This window comes from Gopherus flavomarginatus, chromosome 15 (genome assembly GCF_025201925.1).
Source record: "Gopherus flavomarginatus isolate rGopFla2 chromosome 15, rGopFla2.mat.asm, whole genome shotgun sequence".
Lineage (NCBI taxonomy): Eukaryota > Metazoa > Chordata > Testudines > Testudinidae > Gopherus > Gopherus flavomarginatus.
In genome coordinates this window covers 17,509,487-17,530,128 of record NC_066631.1, presented here as the reverse complement: position 1 = coordinate 17,530,128, position 20,642 = coordinate 17,509,487, and the positions used below count along the sequence as shown (strand labels likewise).

Sequence of the window (20,642 nt, the reverse complement as noted above, 5' to 3'; positions counted from 1 at the left end):
TCTGAATTTTAATCGCAATAGATTCTATAGCCAACCGTTCCTTTTCCTAAATGGTTATTTCTGTAGCTATCAAAAACTAATTAGGAATTACTTTTTCACCCTCAGTCAAGACACAACCCAAACATGATTTCATCCTACAATCTTTCATACTTAGATCAGCTATCTTTTTATAAAGGCAACAACTCCAAACAATATTAGGGAAAGATACTTATGCTCACATTTAAGGCAGCATGGTCTCATTTTTCCTACCTTGTAAATCACAGAACGGACTATGCCAATTGACGGTTAGGACAGTGTTTTGTTGTTTTTTTTTGTTTTTTTTTTTTAAAGGGGTTTTTCTCTTTTATATACAATACGATGCATTTTTAAAAATGCACTCCTCAAGATTAGACTGAGTTTAAATCTAATTTAGACTATTTTCAGTTGGATTCTTCTGTATTACTTCTGATTTAAGGGCTTTGCGATGTTCACATAGGGAATGCTACATAAATGCAAGCAACTGACTTTCAATAGTTCTTCATACACAAAATATTCCCTGTAAAATAAGATAACTTCAACAACAAAATTTAAGTGACCGAAGCAGAATAACATTTCCACTTTTTGGCCATGCCATGTTATTAAAGATGGAAGAAAAAGTAGATTACATTGTTCATCTGCCTGCTTATGCAGAAGTGTTCCCTATACTTCTCCCATGGCACTCTGTACCTCAGAGTGGCACCCTTGAACCCCCATATTCACCACTGTCATACAATTATGTGTTTTGTATAAAAGTAAGCCTTGTGAGGTATCATTTTAAAAGTCTTGATCTGCTGAACATCAATATCCTGTTGGATTGTATGTGAAGTTATGAAGTTTTGCTATGTATGTGTTACTGAAATATGTTGTGAGGTTAGGAACACTCACAACCAGCCTTTCAGATACAACAGTGGAGTAGCCAACCATGCTGATGGCCCATTAAAGGGAACCATCCCAGAAGAAGACTTCTCAGAGAGCACACAGACAATGGAGGCTGCTTGACCAGTGGGGGCAGATCCCCATGTCACAAGCATAGATCTTTCCAGCAAGCTGGAAGAAAAACTATAAAAGAAAGGGAAATGACATCACAACTTGGCATCTTTCCCTCCACAACTCAACACCTGGAAACACTTCTGGAGGACAAAGACTTTGAAGTGAGGAGTGTGGTCCCGGGCTGGAAGGCAGTTCCAGCAGTGTACTGAAGATCTGTGACCTGTTTCTATCATCAGAGTGAGACACTACTTGATTCAAATCCTGTTTAGTTTATAGAAATCACATTATGAATTTACTTTTATTTCTTAGATAACCAACTTTGATCTCTATGCTTACTACTTATAATCACTTAAAAATCGATCTCTCTGTAGTTAATACATCTGTTTTACATTTTACCTAAAACAATGTATTTTGAAGTGCTTGGGAAATCTGAGTTGAGTGTACAAAGGCTTGGGTGTGTCCTCCCCATATTAAGAGTGGGGCAGGGACTGGGTAATGAATTTACATAGTCAGGCTTCTGACCAGGGCAAGACAGTACAGTTCCAGGGTGCAAGGCTGGGGGGAACTGGCTAGAGCCTCTCTATTGTTGATTCATGAGTGGTTGTGAGAAGCACTCATGTAACTCAGTTGGGGGTGTCCCTGCCTGTGGATGTCTGTGTAAGTGCAGTACCTGCTAGAGGTCTGTAGCTGGCCAACAGTATCACAGTGAGAGAGGGAGCCCAAGTGGGTGGGATAGAGAGCTCAGCAGTCTCACAGTCCAGGTTGCACCCTGGGAACCTCATCACACCTCCATAAATCCATAGAATAAATTTGCACATTATGGAGAAGGACTGAACACAAAAATTCTCAAACCTAGAAGTGTCACGGTCATAGCCTATGAAGCGAGGCCCTTGAACAGTAAGAACCATACCAGTCTGTCTTTACTAAATTCCAATACTGAATTGCCCACAATTCTACATACAGGCACCATAGAAAAATTAGAGGTTTAATGAAAAGTAACTTACTTTTAAGTACAGTTTTTATTTTGGTCATCATTGGCTGTACGCTTGTCTCTCCATCAGATGGGTGGTCACTCTCGCCTCCATATTTCTCATCTATTCTCCTCTTTTTGGGAGCTCGAAGGCCCTCTTCCAACAGAGCATCCACATCATTATCAAAATCATCCTGCAAAAGACACGGTCAAATACCATCCTTCTATAGCTACTACTGTCCCTTGCTCTGTCAAGAAAAGGTACAAATTATTTATAAATAGTTTGCCTATGGATTTGGATGAAAGATTCCCAAGGCCATGGTAAGGAGACTGAAAAACAAGGAGGTAAATTTTCATAAATGGTCACTGGATCAGCAACTGATATTTCACGACAATCTGAAAAGAACCAAATGAAACCTACTTATCCAGGCAGCCCTTAAAGAGTCTGTTAAAAGGCAATATATCACAATTCAGAACTAAATTCAGCACCTTCTAAAGTCTTTTGCTATATCATTCAAAAATTTTAATCACCAAAATTGTTACCATGAAAAATTAAATTATCCTTTAATTTATTCAATTAATTAAAGTTGTGTATAATAGAATTTCTTCTGTCGAAGAATTTTGCATTTTTGTCTTCAAGACTACAAGCTCTTAGAGCTTGTCTTTCTTACACATCTTCGCACAAGTTTTTCTAATCACTTGGTAAAAAATATTTACATACCTCATAAGAGTAATTCAAGGTTTCTTCATCTGCTTTATCTCTTTGAACGATTGCTTTAGATGTGAACCCTCCTCCTCCTTCATCAATTTCCATCAAATTGTCAGTAAAATCTTCTAACTCATCCAGAACTGCATATTCCACTCTCTTTTCCTGATCAATATCATTTTCATCATCCTTCTTGTCATCATTTTCACCCCCTACACCTACAGCTTTACCATTACTACCACCAAAAGGACAAACATACAAATCCCCATTGACATTATTAATACTAAAATCTGTATCTGGTTTATAATCTTGCTCAGCTCCAGTGTACAGAACTTTTCTGTCTTTGCTTTTGCAGCTTTCTGTAAAGCTAACACTAATTTTTACATCTTTAAGTAACTTAAGATCAGGGGTGAACTTTCGAACTGAAGGTGCATGACGAGCAGTTCTTGGGCTTTGGTCACTATTGTTAGGGTCTATTATAAGACGAGTTTTGTAGCAAGCAGATCCCTTTGTCAGAAGCTGTGTTCTGCAGACAGTGTGCGCGTCCCCAGCAGGGGTATCTGACTGTCCATCACCACCAGAGCCAACGTCCATTACCTCTGCGTCACTGGACGTTTGCAGGGGAGGTGGTGGAGGCTGTTCATTAGGCGGCAGAGGTGGGGGACAAGTCTGGTTTTCCACATTCATTTCTCTTGCAGGTTCTTTGGGGAGGGGAGGTGCATTTTCAGTTTTCTCCATATTTAAACTGTAAAACTACTGTTTTAAAAAACAAAGCTTTAAATAAACGTATATAATCTATATTCCTAACATGCACAAGTCCATCAAGATAGGTTTATCATGTTCTATTCAATATGCAACACTGATGATTCAGTTAAGCTGACTACATTGTTCTTTTCATTAATGTAGACAGCTTTCAGAATCACTGTCTCAATTATTGGAAATCACAATGCATTCAGCTTAAATAGCTGAAGACTAAGTAGAGCGCATCTTCATTGGACAAGCAGGTCTCCTTTTCTTCTTTCAACCTACAAAAAGAAAAAGATTTGTCACAGAAGAGCTTGAAAGCCAACTGTCCCATTCATCAGAGGTAAAAATGGAATTCCATCCCAAACTCTTACTCAAAAAGGATACTTGAACATCTGTTTTAACTTCCAACTGACTGTAATGCTCTTTTTATCAGAATTAAGAGTTTTCATTGCTTCTTTGTTTGTGCACCAGAATCACATTACGCCAGCACAATTCCAGGAAAACCAATTGGTAACTACTGCTGCATGACCAGCAGGTACAAAGCATTGATTTTTAAATGGGTCAGATAAAAACAGCTGGTTTTGGTATTAAGTAGCTTAGTAACAGAATGCTACTTATCTATATAATTGAAAAACAAATAGTTGGCAATGTTAAAGCAGGTCAGATTTTAAGTCTTCACTATTTACCTTCACTATAAGGTACAGTAGATTATTTTCTTCAATGTTCAATTAACTATCTGCAATATTTTGAAGAATAGATTTAACAAATCAGAAATTACTCTCTGGATACTGTAACACAGAAAATTTGATCACTTACTAAAAAGCCTGAATAGAGCTTTTCTAAGTAGGGGGGGCTAGCAGCTGTGTGGTCTTATATCCATGACTATTACAGGTCACTAGGATGCCTTACTCAAGACAGATATTTAGAACATAAATCCAGAGTGCTAACACTGAAGTCTTAATCATTACTATTAATTTTGAACAGCATCTACTAGCCAAAGTATTTTAGGTACTTTAGACTGGCAAACATATTCAATTAGTCTATGTAATTTTACATCAAATAGGCTCTTAATACCATTTTATTTGCATTTTATATAATGGGGAGAGAAGGAAGGAGGTAAATTGTTCTCTGCGCAGAGCCTTGTGGCCTATTTCCTTTCCCAGGTACTCTTTTATGGTTCTCTCTTACCTGCTAATTTTGTTTCTCCAATCCCTTTGTGCCACCCCATACAGTGGGTGTAAGTCCTCCTACCAGCAGGAAATAAAGCGATGTTACGCCCCCTACGAGAGTCAGCTGGCTGAGTCCGCGCTGTTCAAAAACTTGCCAGACAATAGAGAAATTGTACCCAAACATTTCAGAAGTCTTAGTCAGTAGTATGAAGAAACATAGGGCAACATATGAAGAAACAAGGGCAAGATGTCTGGGTTACCATAGGGGGACTTAGAGAAGCGAATTATAATTCTCTAACGTATCTCTATGCCAGCCCAGGCTAAGTGAATTTCAACAACAGTATCCAAGCTACAAAACAGACAGGACAAGTAATTAAAGCATTCAAAATGTAATAGATTACAACATGTCAGGCCTACCCACATAAAGATAGATGAAAGATAAAAAACAAAGAATTGAAGCTTGGCTTGGCCACAAAATAGGCAGTTTTGAGTTCAAAGCAACTGTGAAATGTGTAGCACCAGGCTGAAGTCCCAATGGACTAAAAAAGAACAAAGCATGATTTGAACGTTAAAATCAACTGTTATAATCTAATTAGGAAGGATCAAATCATGGGTAAAGAAAAAGAGGAGTGACACTCAGTCAAAAATTACATTACCTGTTTCCAAGTCACTAACAAGAAAACAACGTTGCATGCTTACAGATCAATATCTTAACACTTAATTACATAATGGGTTATTAGATGGGGTCGGCTACTGACTGTCTAATCAAACTAGGCAACAAGATGAGCACCTATCTAAAACGTTTAAGAAAAAAAATTGTGTGATCAGAGACTTCAATCTGAGTGACATATGCTAAAGGTCTCATGCTCTCAGTACTACAACATCCTCCAAACTTTTCAATATTATAGATGACAACTTCCTAAATCAAAAAGCATTGTATCCAACACAGGGGAATTTGATAAAAGACCTCATCTTCACAAAAAGGAACTGAGCACAAAGCTAAAAATTAGTAGTAAGCTAAGGTACAATTGTGATCACATTTATTATATGGGGCCAATTTCACAAAGCTGAAAGTTATAAGCCAAATCAGTTGGAAGAAAAAATTTAAAGAGAAAAAAGCTCGACTGGGAACTGTTAAAGAACATTTTATTAGATGCCCAAATAGCCATAATCCCACAAGTGAGACAGAAAGGCTGCGTGCGTGTATGAACCAACAGAAGAAAGGGGAAGCTGAGAGCAATTAATATAAAATCAGAAGAAGGAATTGCAGAAAATTGTTAACTGAAACCAAAGGACATATGCAAAAATCTATGGACAGCGGAGTTAAAGGGTAGGCTTTTTTTGTTTAATTATATTAGAAACAAAAAGGAATACTTAAGGGGGACTACCATGGGAAGCAGTGACTCTGAAAAAGACTTGGGGTCATGATGAATAATCACCTGAACATCAGTTCCCACTGAGATGTTGTGGCCAAAAGCTGCATTAATGCAATCCCTTAGATGTATAAACAAGGAAATATTGAGGAGGAGGGGGAAAGGTATTTGGCACTCGTGAGACTACTACTGGAACACTGTGTCTGGATCTAGAGTCCACAATTTAAGAAGAATGTTGATGAACTGGAGAATATTCAGAGAAGGGCCACGAGAACAATTTAAGGATTGGAAAACATGCCTTATAGTTAAGACTATGATTTAGTCATGGGTATTTTTAGTAAAAGTCATGGACCGGTCACGGGCAATAAACAAAAATTCACAGCCTGTGACCGGTCCATGACTTTTACTAAAAATACCCATGACTAAATCTGGCAGTTGGGGGGGAAGAGCACACAGCAGCTGCTCCAGCTGCCCCCAGGACCGCTTTTCAGGCACTCCCTAGGGCCAGCTGCCTGGGACCAGCAGAGCAGCAGACGGTGTGGTTGGCCATGAGGCACCCGAGCAGCTGGCTTCAGCGGTGGCTGCTCTGGTGGCCCTAGGATCAGCAGCACCAGCCACTGCAGCTGCAAAAGTCAGAGTTTGCAGAAAGTCACAGAATCCGTGACTTCCACAACCTCTGTGACAGAATCAGCCTTATTAATAAGTACCTACATGCGGAACAAAACACTGATAATGGGCTCGTTGGTCTAGCAGAGGAAGGTATAACAAGGATCCAATGGCCAGAAGTTGAAGCAAGACAAATTCAGACTGGAAACAAGATGCAAATTTTTAACAGTGAGGGTAGTTAACCATTGGAACAATTTACCAGAGATTGTGATGGATTCTTCATTGCTGGCAATTTTTAAACCACGATTGGATGCTTTATGCAAGACATGCTCTAATTCAAACAGGAATTAATTCAGGGAAGTCCTCCGGCCTGTTTTAAAGAGGAGGCCAGACTACATGATCACAGTACTCCTTTCTGGCCCACTCACTTTTTTTTCCTTTTTTTTTAAATAAAGTCTATGAATCTGTGAAAGCCTCAATTTAATTGCTCTAAAATAATCTCATTATTCTGGATGGAAAGCCACTAGAAATTAATTAATTTTGTTGCTGTAAAACCTAAAGAGCTGATAGCTGGACTCTCAGGGTGCTGATGCTAAGTGTTTATCCATCCCATCCTAAAAACGCAGGAGGACTGTTGTATTAATGTTTTGAGTGATCTGATTTGCTATTTTTCACCAGGCTTTGAAACACCCTAGATTCTGTGGAATGCATCCATTACAAAAACCCATTCTCATCACATACACCCACATAATGGCCAGACTGAATGACATACATTCCTACGTTCTCCATGGTAAAATAAGCTTTTCATCAGAAAGTTCTGGCCGAAGGAAAGATAAAACCAATAATCTCAGCATAAATTCACTAAATTTGGGAACCAATGCCTCCTAAATGGTCCAGGTTCTCCAGAGGGATTCCTGAGAAGGATGCTGGCTGTAAGGAGTATAAATTTATGTAGACAAATTGAAAATCCCAAGGATGAAAGACGTACCCACTCCAAGATCTAATAGGTTCCTGACCTTGAAGAACAGTTTACCTCCCTGTCTGATCAGTAAGCTCTCAGATCCAACTAGAAAGATCATCTTTTAAGGCATATAACAAAAATACTAATCACAGCATTTTCCCTTTCCCAGGCTGTGTCCAGCTACAGCTCAAAAAGTTTATTCTTGGGCCGAGTTTTACAGCAATGGGAATAACAGAGGACAGGAACTTCCTTTTTACCCGCTATGATTTGGCACCTTTTGTTTCGTCTGGACATTATTGCCTATAAAATTATTGTTGCTTAGTCCTTTCTTCACATCAAAGTTGAAGTGATGAACTGGGAATCAAGTTGTCTGCTACTTGGTATCTGCTTCAGCTGGAACGCGGTTAAGAAGGTCCACGGCAACTTTAAGCCAACTTTGTGCTTCTTGCATTTTTTTGTCTTGTGCCTAGCTGCTGGCAACAGAGCTACCCCAAGTCTGACCTAACTTATCCTCTGCTTCTCAAGGCTCCCCATGAGCCATGGGAAGCTAAGACTAGGCAGGGCACAGCAGCACTCCCACTCACATCCTCACCCCCACCTCTAACATCAGGAGCGGAGAGAGGACTTATAAAGAGTCAATGGGGAAACCCCTTTATACAGAGAGTATTTTTAAGGGCCTCTTTCTACCCCCTTTATACTACCTGTTTTCTAAGGGGATGATTTGGAGGGCCCTCTGCTAAAAACAGAGCCAAATGGAGCCTGAATCAAGATAGCCAACATGCTAATCACACTAGATCCAGTAATGCCATTATGGATCTCAGAACCTCAAGACATGACCCTCAGCTGTTACAAAGGCCAAATGGATCAAGAAACTCACCTTGATTGCAGCTTCACTATTAAAATATTTCAAAAGGAACAGCTTACCTATCAATGTATTAAATTACTGGCCTCAAGAGACATTAATTCCTACGGTAGAGACAGGTTCTTACTTATCATCCAGACATTGGATTCTCTGAAGATTCATGCTGATTGCTAAGCCATATGACCAACATGACCATACTAAAAAATTGTCTATGTAAATCTGACTAACACCATCCTTTTGAAAAGCTGTAGTAAGAACTACGAGTACCTTTGGGAAGTTGTGGAGTGCTACTGTCAAGTGGAAATTAAGCACCCTGAACATTCAGAACAAAAAAATTAAAGGAACTTCTGATAAACTGGAGGGAATATAGACATGTAGGTCTGTGTCTTATTGATCTACAGGACACCTAACTCCATCAGACAGACCATCTGAATTATGGAATGCTAGACCTCCATCTGGAAGGAGCGCATAGAAAGGAGTTGACTTTCATCACATTCTAATGGGACAGTATATAGGATGCTGTCAGGGATTATAAAGAATAGCAAAACAAGCACTGAATCACAAGACAACATACTAGCCATCTTGATTTTTGCTGCCTTTTAGAGTATATTCTTTGAAGGTGACAGATTCTTGCTACAAGATAAACTTGATAGAGTAGCCACGAGACATGAAAATATCTAGTACCCAGCAATGTGAACAGGTCCAGTCAAAGGCAAAGCCCTAAAGGTCTTCAGGAAATCAAGTTTCTTGCTAGAAACCGTACATTCCCTGCCCAAAATGTCCAGAAAGGATGAGTGGTTCAGAAGAAACCTGAGCCCTTTCTATGGCTAACCATAACCAGGGTTTCTCCTTCTCATCCTCTGGCTCCAGAAAGCTATGTTTTAGAATAGAAGTGCAGGCCACTTGTATAATCAATGCAGCTTAGAAGTCCAACCCAAAAAAACCCAACCCAAACTCTACAGACTATTTTCGTAAAAGGAATTTCTCACTCAGGATCATCTGTCTTCAGCATCTACCATGGCCGCATGATAACACTGCCCTCAGGAGAGAAGGTTTTTTCTGCTTACAAAATAAAGAAGATTCAGTTTTGAAGGAAAAAGGCTGAATTAACCATTGTCACAAAATCAGAATTGAGCTTCTAAAGGAGAAGGCCCCATAAATCACCACCGCATAGAACAGTTCACCTTCCTCATGTCACCAGTCTTGGCATAGAGAAACACGGTCTGAAGGTAGGGAATAATCTCTGGAGGCCATCAAGATGCCCAAAGTAAAAAAGCCAAACAGGGATACAGCCATGATTTTCTCCACATACAGGAAAGAAAACATACATATGCAAAACAGATAGTAAGGTCACACAGAAACACTAGGAGCACTGGTGCAGCCAGTCAGTGATCACCATTTTGTCCAGTATGGTCACATCCCTGTTGTGACCCCTGGCACTCCCTTATTCACCACTGTCATATCATCAGGATATGTTTTGCACAACATATTACTTGTGAAATATCATTCTAAAAGTCTTGATCTGTTAGCCATTAATATCTCATTGGATTATATGTGCCATCATCGTACGTGAACTTTGGCTATGCATGTGTTACTGAAACATGTTGAGGTTTAAAACATCCACAAGCAGCCTTTCAAGTACAACAGTAAAAAGGCCAAACAATGTTAATGTCTTATTGAGGAAATGCACACAAGCACAATGATTACCCCAAGAGCTGTGCACAACAAAAACCTCTCAGAGATAGCAATGGGAACTGTTTGACCTAGGTCACAGCAAAAGAGCTTTCCAGCCAGTGGGAAGATGATATAAAAGGGGGAAATGACATCACAATGGTACCTCACAATCCCTATTACAACACACCTGGAAACACCCGAGGAACAAAGACTGAACTGGAGAAAGTGATGGTCCCAGGCTAAAGGGATTTCTAGCCTGTGTACGAAAACCTGGGAAACCCAAGCTGCAAAGCAAAGGCAGTTTGTGCCTTAAGAATCTGCAGGCCGGTGTATCACTCAGGGTGAGAATTTGCTAATTCATATCCTACCTATCTACAATAAAGCCTGTGTTATCCGACCCTGTAGCAACCAGAAAGCTCTATAAATCGGCATTTCTAATCTTCATAGACAATCCAGTTTATAGTCCGGTTGGTGCAGGGCCAGCAGACTCCCTATCTGGCTCCACGTGGATCCCAGAAAACAGCAACATGTCCCTACTGCTCCTAGGTGGAGGAATGCCAGGAGGGGTTTGGAGTGCAGGAGGGAGTGCGGGACTGGGGGTAGGGGAACAGGAGGGGGTGTGGGGCATGGGCTCTGGGAGGGAGTTTTGCTGTGAGAGGGGGCTCAGGGCAGGGGCTCCGCACAAGCTGCCACCTGTCCCTACTGTTCCTAGGCGAAGACATGGCTAGTCGGCACTGCCTGCTACCTCTGCCCACAGGTACCGCCCCTGCAGCTCCTACTGGCCAGGAATGGAGGCAGCGCTCGGGGTAGGGGCAGTGCGCAGAGCCACCTAGCTTTGCCTCCACCAAGGAATAGCAGGGACAGGTTGCTACTTGCAGGGAGCTGCCTGTGAGCGCCTCCTGGATCCAGCACCCCAAAACCCCTCCCATGCCCCAACACCCTGCCCTGAGCCTCCTCCCACACCCAAACTCCCTCCTAGAGCCTGCACCTGCATCCCCCCCCACCTAAACTCCCTCCCATTTAGTTAAAAACACCACATCATAGCGAAAGGACCACCTCCCAATATAGTGTTCATGTGAATATAAAGAAGTCATACTTTTTATGAAAATCCCTAAACTAACTAACTGTAACAGAAATTTCAAAGAAAAAAACCCTAAAAAGTATGTTCTAAGTTCTTTGGCTGGCTAGGTATCTCCCACCTGCTGGAGACAGAAATGGAATTGAAAAGATTCAGCCAGCCAGCCCACCCCTTTTTGGGGATGGGAAATGACAGCACACAGCATTGCCAGCTTCCTGTCTCCATCTAATGGTAGGAGGACTTGTGCCCACTGCCTGGGTTGGCAAAAGGGGGTTACAGAGAAAATGTTAGATACATGCCATTATATTGGGGCAAGAGGATGGCTGGAGGAGCCATTATTGGGTTGGAAAGTGATCAGGTACAGAATCCTCATTTCCCAGTCAGGAAGGAGTTGCAAGGTGTTGGGGGATCCCTAGTAGCTGGGGCCAAGAGAAAGCTCATTATTGCTCACACAAACAGATCAGGGCAAGAATCTTCATCGTTTAAAGGAGGAGAGGATTGGGAGAAAGCGTCTCCATTCCCCTGACCACAGAAGAGACAGTAAAAGAAGAATTAGGGGTAACCTCCCCCCCATATACACACTGTTCTGGTAATTTATCAAATGGAAACCCACCCCATTAATCCACAATTAGGAATAGAAGGGGTGCAGGGAAGAACCTTCATGACTCCAGTGAAGCAGAAGAAAAGAGCGTCCAAGAAAAATCTTTCCTGTTACCCCAAAGTGAAGGAGGAGAAGTGAAGGTGAGGGGGTCGGAAAGTAGGAGGATGTGCAGGCTTCTCCTCAGTACCCCAGCGTGAAGGGAACCAGAAGGATGGGAGGGGGGCGGAGGAGTGGGCGGAGTTCTCCTTACATTGTGGAGACCGAGCCTGTGAATTATGCAAAAGGAGATGAAGAGAACTGCCCGTCTCCCCCATCACCTTGAGTGTGAGCGAGCGAGATTCCTCCCCTTACACAGAGGAGGGGGACGCGCGCAGAGAGGATGTGCAAGGGCGAATATCCCCCATCCCCATTTTCCCAGTGAGTGTGTGCGGGGGAGGGGGCAGGGGAAGTGCATGGGGGGACTCTCTCCCATCACCCCCCGCGAGCTGGGCAATGGGATGTGCGGCGAGTGGGGGGTAATGGAACAGAGAGAATCCCCCCCCCCCCCGGGCTGTTTGTCGCCATTATCCTGGGGGGAGATCGGGCGCCTCCTCACTGCCCGCGCTCAGGGCGAGGGGGGGGCGGATTCAAAAGGAGGTGCAGGTAGGACGGGGCCTCCACACGGCCATGGTGGATCTGGGGAGAAGGTAGAATAGTCCCCGTCTCTCGATGTACGGGGCGGGGTTGAGGAGGCAGAGGATTGTCGCCCGGGGCGTTAGGAGAAGAGAGAAATCCTCCCCGTCACCCCGGCCGGGGGACGGCACCAAGCGAGCGGCTGGGCCGCAGGCCCCACTCCTGCCCACCTCCTTCGACGCGGGAGTCTGTGGGCTCAGCACCCACCTGGGCCATTCCGGGTGTCCCCGCCGCTCCGCTTTCCCGGGCCGGGGGAGTGGAGGGAGTGCCTCGGCCGCCGCCTCCTCAGAGGAGCCGCCTCCCCCGCCCAGCCGGCGCCATCTTGAAACGCCTGCTTCAAGGGGGCTCCTGCTCCCGCGGGCGGGACTATGCGGGCCCTGAACCAATCACACTGGCATTTCCATATGCCAGTCACTTCAAGCCTCGTGCTCTATTGGCAGTTTCTCGATTATGTCATTTTCTTCAGCGAATAGATACACACCCAGGAGACGCTCTCCGTAGATGTGACCAATGGGAGAAGGGTGGAGGCGGGAGTTAGGAAAGTCGGGGGGAGAGGAAAGGGGCCGTTTCAGGAGCCAAGAATGGGTAGAGTCCTAAGCCAAGGTGCGGCGGCTCCTGTTTAAAGCCAAGGGAGGATGAGTGCAGAAGGCCCTCGGGGGGCCCTGTCAGGAGATGGGAGTTGTTTGGCTCGTGTGTTGCCAAGGCAACCATCACCATGGTATCCAAGCACCATCAAGGCCCCAGAGTCCGTTTCAGGGAATTCCCAATTATCTCCCCCACTAGGGCAACCAGAAATAGGGCAGGCGAATTGGGAGTTCAGCTAATAGGGAGTCTGCTGAGAGTGAGGGAGCCAAGCAGTTCACCACAAAGGGTGGCTGCTCTGGATTCTGCTGTACTAGGTGCCCAAAGCCAGCTATGCCCAGGGCCCACGAATTACTAGACAGAGTGAATTATTAAATGTTCACCTCACAGGCCTGAAACCCAGAGTCACCCAAATTACGGTATACATTATAGGATAGCAGATGGTAGAAGGCTTGGTCCTCTTGCCACTGTAGTTCGTGTACTTCTTTGTAGAGACAGGCCTCTACCCCCGAAATAACCTGTGAGCTTAACAACCGCATGTTCAAAACCTTTCTCACTTAGCTTATGCTAACTAGCCTCAGTGTTGGTACCCCGCGCTGACTCTTCCACTTCTGATTATTCTTAAGAGATCCTGTGAGAGGTCCAATGATCACTACCCAAGAGTTCCCTGTACACAAAGGGAAAAAATTTCTCCCACAGGAGATTTCTCCTTGCCCTGTTTTATCAGTGCACTGATTCACTTGCTGTGTTGATACAGTATTTACTTGTTACCTATTTACACTAGATTATAAAATTCTCTAGTCTGGGACTTTGAAATAAATATCAGAAATACAAAATAAGACATTCATCCATTTTCTGCATTTTATAATTAAAAATAGGCTTGACTCAATCTCAATCCCCATACAAAACTGGTTTACATGGACACATGTTTACCTTCTTACTGTTTGTTTTACCTACAGATTCTTGTCTTTAATTAATAAATTAAATTATAAATTTCCTATGGCAGGGACTATATTTCATGCAGTATTTGTAAAGCATCTAGGGATTCTAGGACAATGGGGCCTGAATGTCATTGGAGTCTTTAGGTACTATTACAAAACCACTAATAAATAATAGTAAGATATCATACACACCCATTTTATATCAACAATACAATTAGTCAGTCAATGGACACTTACTGTTATGGTTCTTCCTCTTATTTTAAAATTAGGTTTTAAAATATATACCTCACAGTTGCTCATACTCAGATATCAAATTTCAATAACTTTACCTTGATGTACAATGTACACCAGTTCTGTGATTTGTTATCAGCTTGCAATAATTTTACATATGCATGTCATGATGCTACATAATTTTACAATGGTGCACCAGAAAGTCATTGCACCATGATGCAATGACATTTCATAAGACTGACTAGTGATTTTAGGATCCATGAGCATCTATCAGGCAATTTGTCATGGGATAGTCCTGAGGTTCCTAACGAGACTGTTATGAGTGATAACCCCTAAACATTTCCTTTAGTAGGGGTTTCCACAGGAATTTGTCTGATTGGATTAAATCATGTCTAATAATGTTGTGGCATTTATGTTGACAATATCATAATGTTACATTGGTGCCTTACAATGTAGAGTAGCAACATGATGCAATATCTTCACATCATGTCAAAATATCATCACCCAGCAATGCACAAAACCACAATTGCATTGTATGGAGTTCAAAAGTTATTTCAGGACACTTTGTAGTATTGTATTTGCCAGGGTATGGATGTCAGGATAAAAACAAAAGACAACTATAGAAATAGTAGGAAGAAGGCATTGCTATCATTTGCCTTCTTTCTAAGCCCATGATTATTGTCTTTTGCTCTGATGCAACAGCCCTGTACATCATGACTTGTGATATCATGGCTTCAACAGCATTAGGTTGGAGCATGGAACACTTTTTTTCCCCCATTTTTCAAAGTTTCTTTTTCAAAAACAAAATCTACAAAAATTAAACAACCAACCAAACAAACAACACAAAATAAAGAACTTATTTAACTCCTGATGCACTGGCTTCTGTGGAGTTTTACGGTACCTATGACATCCTGCTATCGATGTCCCTTTAAGCAGGAGCAAAGCTAGATGTTAAAGGACCTGAAAGAAGGGGGAAAAAAGGGGTTTTAATGTGCTGAATTCCCCTCTTAGCCTGACTATTGGGATCAATTAGATATGATAGGGAAATTTAGTTCCTTATCTTTGCAAGCCATCTTTAAATCTGAAGTAAATTTCCAGTCTCTTTATTTATCACATAGGTTTGCACACACAAATTTGTTATTTTAGGGTGGCTCATAAGTGATTGCTTTTATCACTGATTTTAAACAAGCAACCTGAAAGTATATATTTAACACATGCATTTTAAGAAATACCTATGGGTAGGTCATATTTTGACTATTTCAGCCTCAACAGTGTCAAAAAACAAGTAGTTACATTATTAATTGTAGAATTTATACTGACATGAGAATTTGTAATGAACTATACCCATCATGTTAATAATCTACATAACAGTGCCAATTTGTTCACTGACAGAAGAGAAGGAGGCAGTCTTTTGTTGGGTGTATGACAAAATACAAATGCTGTGCTTATTGGTATCAGAATGATTGCATGACATCCAGATTATATATATCATGCAGCCATGTGGAAGAGTTAAAAGTTGCAGAGAAAGTATCACACTTAAATGTTTGCATCTTTTGATAAATGGCACTTTTTAGCTACTTAGTAAAGAACAGTTACTTACCTTTCATAACTGTTGTTCTTTGAGATATGTTGTTCATGTCCATTTCATATTAGGTATGCGCACGTCACGTGCACGAGCATCGGAAACTTTTTCCCTTAGCGGCTCCCGTCAGGGCCCCCTCCAGAGTGGTGCCACTGGATCCAGAGAAGAGATAATGGTGCCCAGAGAGACCACGTGGAACTGGGCCTTGATCAGGAACTTGTTGAGCCCGCACAGGTCTAGGATGGGACGAAGGCCCCCCTTGGCCTTGGGGATGAGGAAGTAGCAGGAGTAGAACCCTTTCCCTCTTAGGTCTAAGAGCACTGTCTGAACCGCCCCCGCCTCTAGGAGCGAGTGAACCTCCCTTTCCAGGAGATACTCGTGAGAGGAGTCCCTGAAGAGGGACCAGGAAGTGGGGTATGGAGTAGGCTGGGAGGAAAACTGTTGCCTGTACCTGCTTTGCACCATGTATAACACCCAATGGTCTGACGTAATGCTGGACCATGCACGGGAGAGAAAACACAGGGATGGATCCGGTGGATGATCTGGTACTCTGTCCTTGAGCGCACCTTCAAAAGCCTGGCTTAGAGCCCGTCTGAGGCTTATGTTGGCCTTGGTTCTGGCCTAGCCTATTGGAATTGTTATTATTGCACCATCTCCTATTGTCTCCGCCTTGCCTGCGGTAAGGCTCCTGCCAAGGACGAGGCTGCTACTGGCGCTGGGGAGGAGGTTGTGGCTTAAAGGGCTTCCTCCAAGTTGCCAGGGTATGCATACCCAGGGATTTGAATGTGGCCCTAGAGTCCTTAAAGCTACGTAGCTTTGAATCAGTTTGGTTCGAGAACAGTCCGGACCCTTCAAATGGGAGGTCCTGGATCAAATTCTGGACCTCAGGCGGCAAACCCGACTCCTGAAGCCACACTGAGCACTGCATGACCACCTCGATACGATTGTCCTGGCCGCCATGTCCGCTGAGTCCAGGGACGCTTGGAGGGAGGTTTTTACTATGGCCTTACTGTCCTCCACCAGGGCCATGAACTCCTGTTGGGAGCCCTGTGGGAGGTTGCCCTTAAACTTCCCCACCGCCACCCAGGAATTGAAGTTATGCCTGTTGAGGATGGCCTGTTGGTTAGCAATCCTCAACTGTAGGCCCTCTGACGAATACACCTGCCTGCTAAATAGGTCTAGGTGTTTTGCTTCCTTGGCCTTGGGGGCCAGGGCTTGTTGCCCATGGCATTCTCTCTTGTTCACTGCTGAGACTACCAGTGAACATGGGCTCAAGTGACAGAACAAGAAGTCGTAACCTTTTGACAGGGCAAAGTACTTGCACTCCACACTTTGGCCGTTGGTGCGCTGGATGCCGGAGTCTGCCATATAGTCGTGTAATTAGACTGAATGGTCTTAATGAGTGGAAGCGCTATTCTGGAAGGACTTTCTGGGCTCAGAATGTCGACCATGGGATCTTGCTGCTCAACCATCTCCTCAGCTTGCAACCCCAAGTTATGGGCCACCTTACGAAGCAGTTCTTGGTGTGCCTTATGGTCTCATGGCGGAGGTCCTGACACCACAGTGACTGCTACTGCTTCATCTGGGGATGAGGAGGAAATTAGCAGCTGCTCAGCTTCCTCCTGCTGGTCTCCCTGGTCCCTCTCCCCCAGGGGAGGGGCTTCTGGCTCGAGCCAGGGTCGATGGTCCTGGGACAGCACTGGGTGCGGTGCCGGCCTCTCCAGTCTCTCGCTTGACGAGGCTTCAGGTGGCTTGGAGAGCATAGCTTCCCTTACAGGAGAGCGTTGGCGCGGGGACTGGGACCGCTGTACCGAAAAGCTGGCCCTAGAGGGAGCACCTTGACGCTGATGGTAGGCCCAAGGGGTCCAGAAGGGCCAGTGTCCTAGTGGTTCCCATTGTGTTAGCCAGCCAGTTTGTTGTTCCCTGCTGTCCGGGCCCCGTTGCGGGTAGCTGTATCAGCCTGAGTTGGCGCCGGACTCTGGTGATACCAAGCGCGAGGGCCACGACAGTTCCATCGATCTGTGCCAGTGGGAGGCTGATGACCAGCTTTTGGCTGATCAGGACCAGGACCAGTACCGGTACCGGTACCACTGCTCTCTTGACCGGGACTGGTGCCGATGCCCCCAAAACCGGGACCGGTGCCTTCTGGGCGCCTTCGGTGACTCCGGGCTTGACTCCTGCTGGTGCCGGTCTGGGGCGGGGGCACAAGGGAGCACCGTGAGTCCTGCACTAACCCCGTGCATTGACTCTTCTCCGGCACAAAGACCTCCATCTGAGTCAAGGGTAGCTGGGAGACCACAGACTCAGAGCTCAAACGAGACCAACGCTGGGAGCAGTGCCGGGGCGGTGGCCTCAAACGGCACACCATTGCCGGCTTTCCCCTCAACGGCGCCCTGGGTCTGGGTGCTGGAGGCTTCTCCCTGGCCAGGAGGGGGCTCGCTGTCAACAACCCGATGAGGTCTTTTGCAGCCTCAAAGGTGTAAGGCATAGAAAGCTGATCCATCATGCACTGAGCTCACTTAAAGCTAGACTCGATGGGACTTGTGGAGCCGGTGTCACCGGTGCCAGAGTGGGTGCAGCGTCCTTCCCGCTCTTCCTGGTGCCCGAGATAGCACCTGTCTCCCTTGCAGGGAGCATCCGCACCCCTCCTTTGGTTTTATCTTGAGCTGCACTGGGGAGGATGAGCGCTGCCGGGGCCTATTTTGGTGTTCCGAGGCCGACGGCTTACGATGCTTGGCCAGTACCGGGTGCCTTGACGACTCCAGGGCGCTCTGCCCCGAGGAGGCTGGAGCCGGCGTCGGGCCTTCTGGGCCCAGTGGCTGCAGCGTGGCCTCCATCAACAGCTGCCTTAAATGAAAGTCTCTCTCTTTCTTTGTTTTTGGCTTAAAGGCCTTGCAAATCTTGCAACTCTCTGGTGAGCTTCCCCCAGGCAATGTAGACAGGAGTCGTGGGGGTCACTAACGGGCATAGGCTTGTGGCATGTGGCGCAAGCCTTAAATCCGTGGGCCTGTGGCATGCCCCGCAAAGGGTGCCGGAGTCCTCCAAGCATGTAATCTATTAAGTATTCAACAACAAACGCTAACTAACTGATAACAGCTATGTAACACTAAGGCTAAGGGAATTGCTTTTCTTTCAAGAGCAAGAGGTTGTTCCAACACCGTCATGGACAGTAAGAAGGAACTGGAGGGGGTCAAGCCAGCGGGGGTATATATGCACAGTGCAGTGGTGCCACTCTGGTAGGGCCCCCACCGGCCTGATGGGAGCCGCTAAGGGAAAAAGTTTCCGACACTCGCACATGCGACGCACGCACACCTAATGTGGAATGGACGTGAACAAGCACTAGAAGACGAATATTTTTCTTTTCAAATACAAGAAGTTACTGAAATTTTATGGGTATAGTGAATTCTGACATATAAATATTGAATTGTATAGAATAAGTAGTCTGACCACTGGACTTGGGAGCCTAAAACGTCCTGAATTCTAACCCAAGCTCTGGCTCTCTTTGTTGCCTTAGACAAATAATTTAACTTCTGACTCATAAAAAATTAACACAGTAATTACCTCACAAGGATTAATATTTGCACAGTGCTCTGACAATGAAAATCACTATTTAAGTGCTAAGTACAATTTTATATATGCTACCATTTCTTGACTACTTCTCTCTTTAAGGAAGGTTATAATACCATGCTTTTGTGTAGACATTTGCTATGGGCTGATAGGTAGGGGAGAGTAAGACTATGAGGGAAAATATATTTCTAAAATTGTGTAATTTTACATTGTTTTTTCTTTTAAAATTATAAACCATAGGGAAGAAAAACAACCAGGAACAGTTTAGCATGCTTGTTTGCACTCCAGTAATTAAAGAAAATAATAACTTAGAAAAAATAAATATGGCAGGTGACTAGCTAATATACTCGATTAATAAGAACTTTGCACTATATAACATTTTATAGAAGGATCACAATGTCTTTTATAAACACTAAGCCTCACAAAAGCCTTTGAAGGACATAAGCACCTCCCACTTAACAGGAAATAAACAAGGAGGTTTACGTAAATTAAGTGGCTTACCCATGATCACATTGCAAATCAGTGTCAGAGCCAGGAAAATAATGAAGGATTTCTGACTTCAATCCCCCTCTATAATCAACAGCTTAATCATCTCTGCGCCCTAACATATGGTCCTATCTCATGGGGGTGGGGGTGGGAAGGAGAGAGTAGGGAACATAAACTAGGAATCTCTATTATATTTGGGTTTTAAAAAGTGGCTTGTTCACTCTACAGTAGCTATTTTGTCTCATGTTTTCTAAGTCTATATTTATTGAGTTTCTAAAGCATTCAGCCTGACTAGATTGATGAGGGAAAACTAATTGTCTTCTATACCAGATACAAAAGGCACAACATCCATCATATCATGTAATGGAGCTAAGTGTTGTACAGTAATAAACAAGCGTTCAATGCTGGCCAAGTTTACAAGGCAAACTAGGCTGGTATACCATATTACACAGACGACAATTTTTAAAAAATAACTTTCATACAGTACTCAAAATGGCTATGGCAAAGGAGGAATAAATTAACCTAATTTCAGCAACCTCTTACTCTCTTTAGTTAAAGGTTCCTGTTTAACCTTCCCCCGCTTTTGATTGTAAAGGGAGTCGTCCCCATAAAAGTGGGAGGATGTGTGGCAGGGGCAATTAGTCTAGTACCATCACCCCAAGGCGCTCAAGCAGTGAACACCCACCAGGAATGAGAAGCCTCCTGTATTCTTGATTAATACGATTTTCCTCTGACTAATTCTATAGATTTTTCTTCCCACAGTTCCCTTCATTACACTAAAATTCTTAAGTCGTCCTCTGGTGAAAGAAAAAAAACCAAACTGTTA

General features: G+C 43.9%; 1 protein-coding gene across 3 annotated transcripts in view; it reads right to left on the bottom strand.

Moving 5' to 3' along the window:
• The window catches only part of DGCR8 (DGCR8 microprocessor complex subunit), a 42,357-nt gene extending 29,587 nt beyond the window's left edge, over positions 1-12,770 (bottom strand). For 2 of the 3 annotated variants that reach the window (XM_050924098.1, XM_050924100.1), the window contains exons 1-3: positions 12,635-12,770; positions 2,700-3,709; positions 2,013-2,172 (exon numbers count right to left, since the gene is read on the bottom strand). In XM_050924098.1, the coding sequence (XP_050780055.1) occupies positions 2,013-2,172; positions 2,700-3,422 (883 nt within the window). In that variant the 5' untranslated portion in view covers positions 3,423-3,709; positions 12,635-12,770. Of the gene's footprint in view, positions 1-2,012; positions 2,173-2,699; positions 3,710-12,597 lie in introns of all 3 variants that reach the window. The other variant, XM_050924099.1, reaches the window with a different exon arrangement.
• Positions 12,771-20,642: the final 7,872 nt, after the last annotated feature.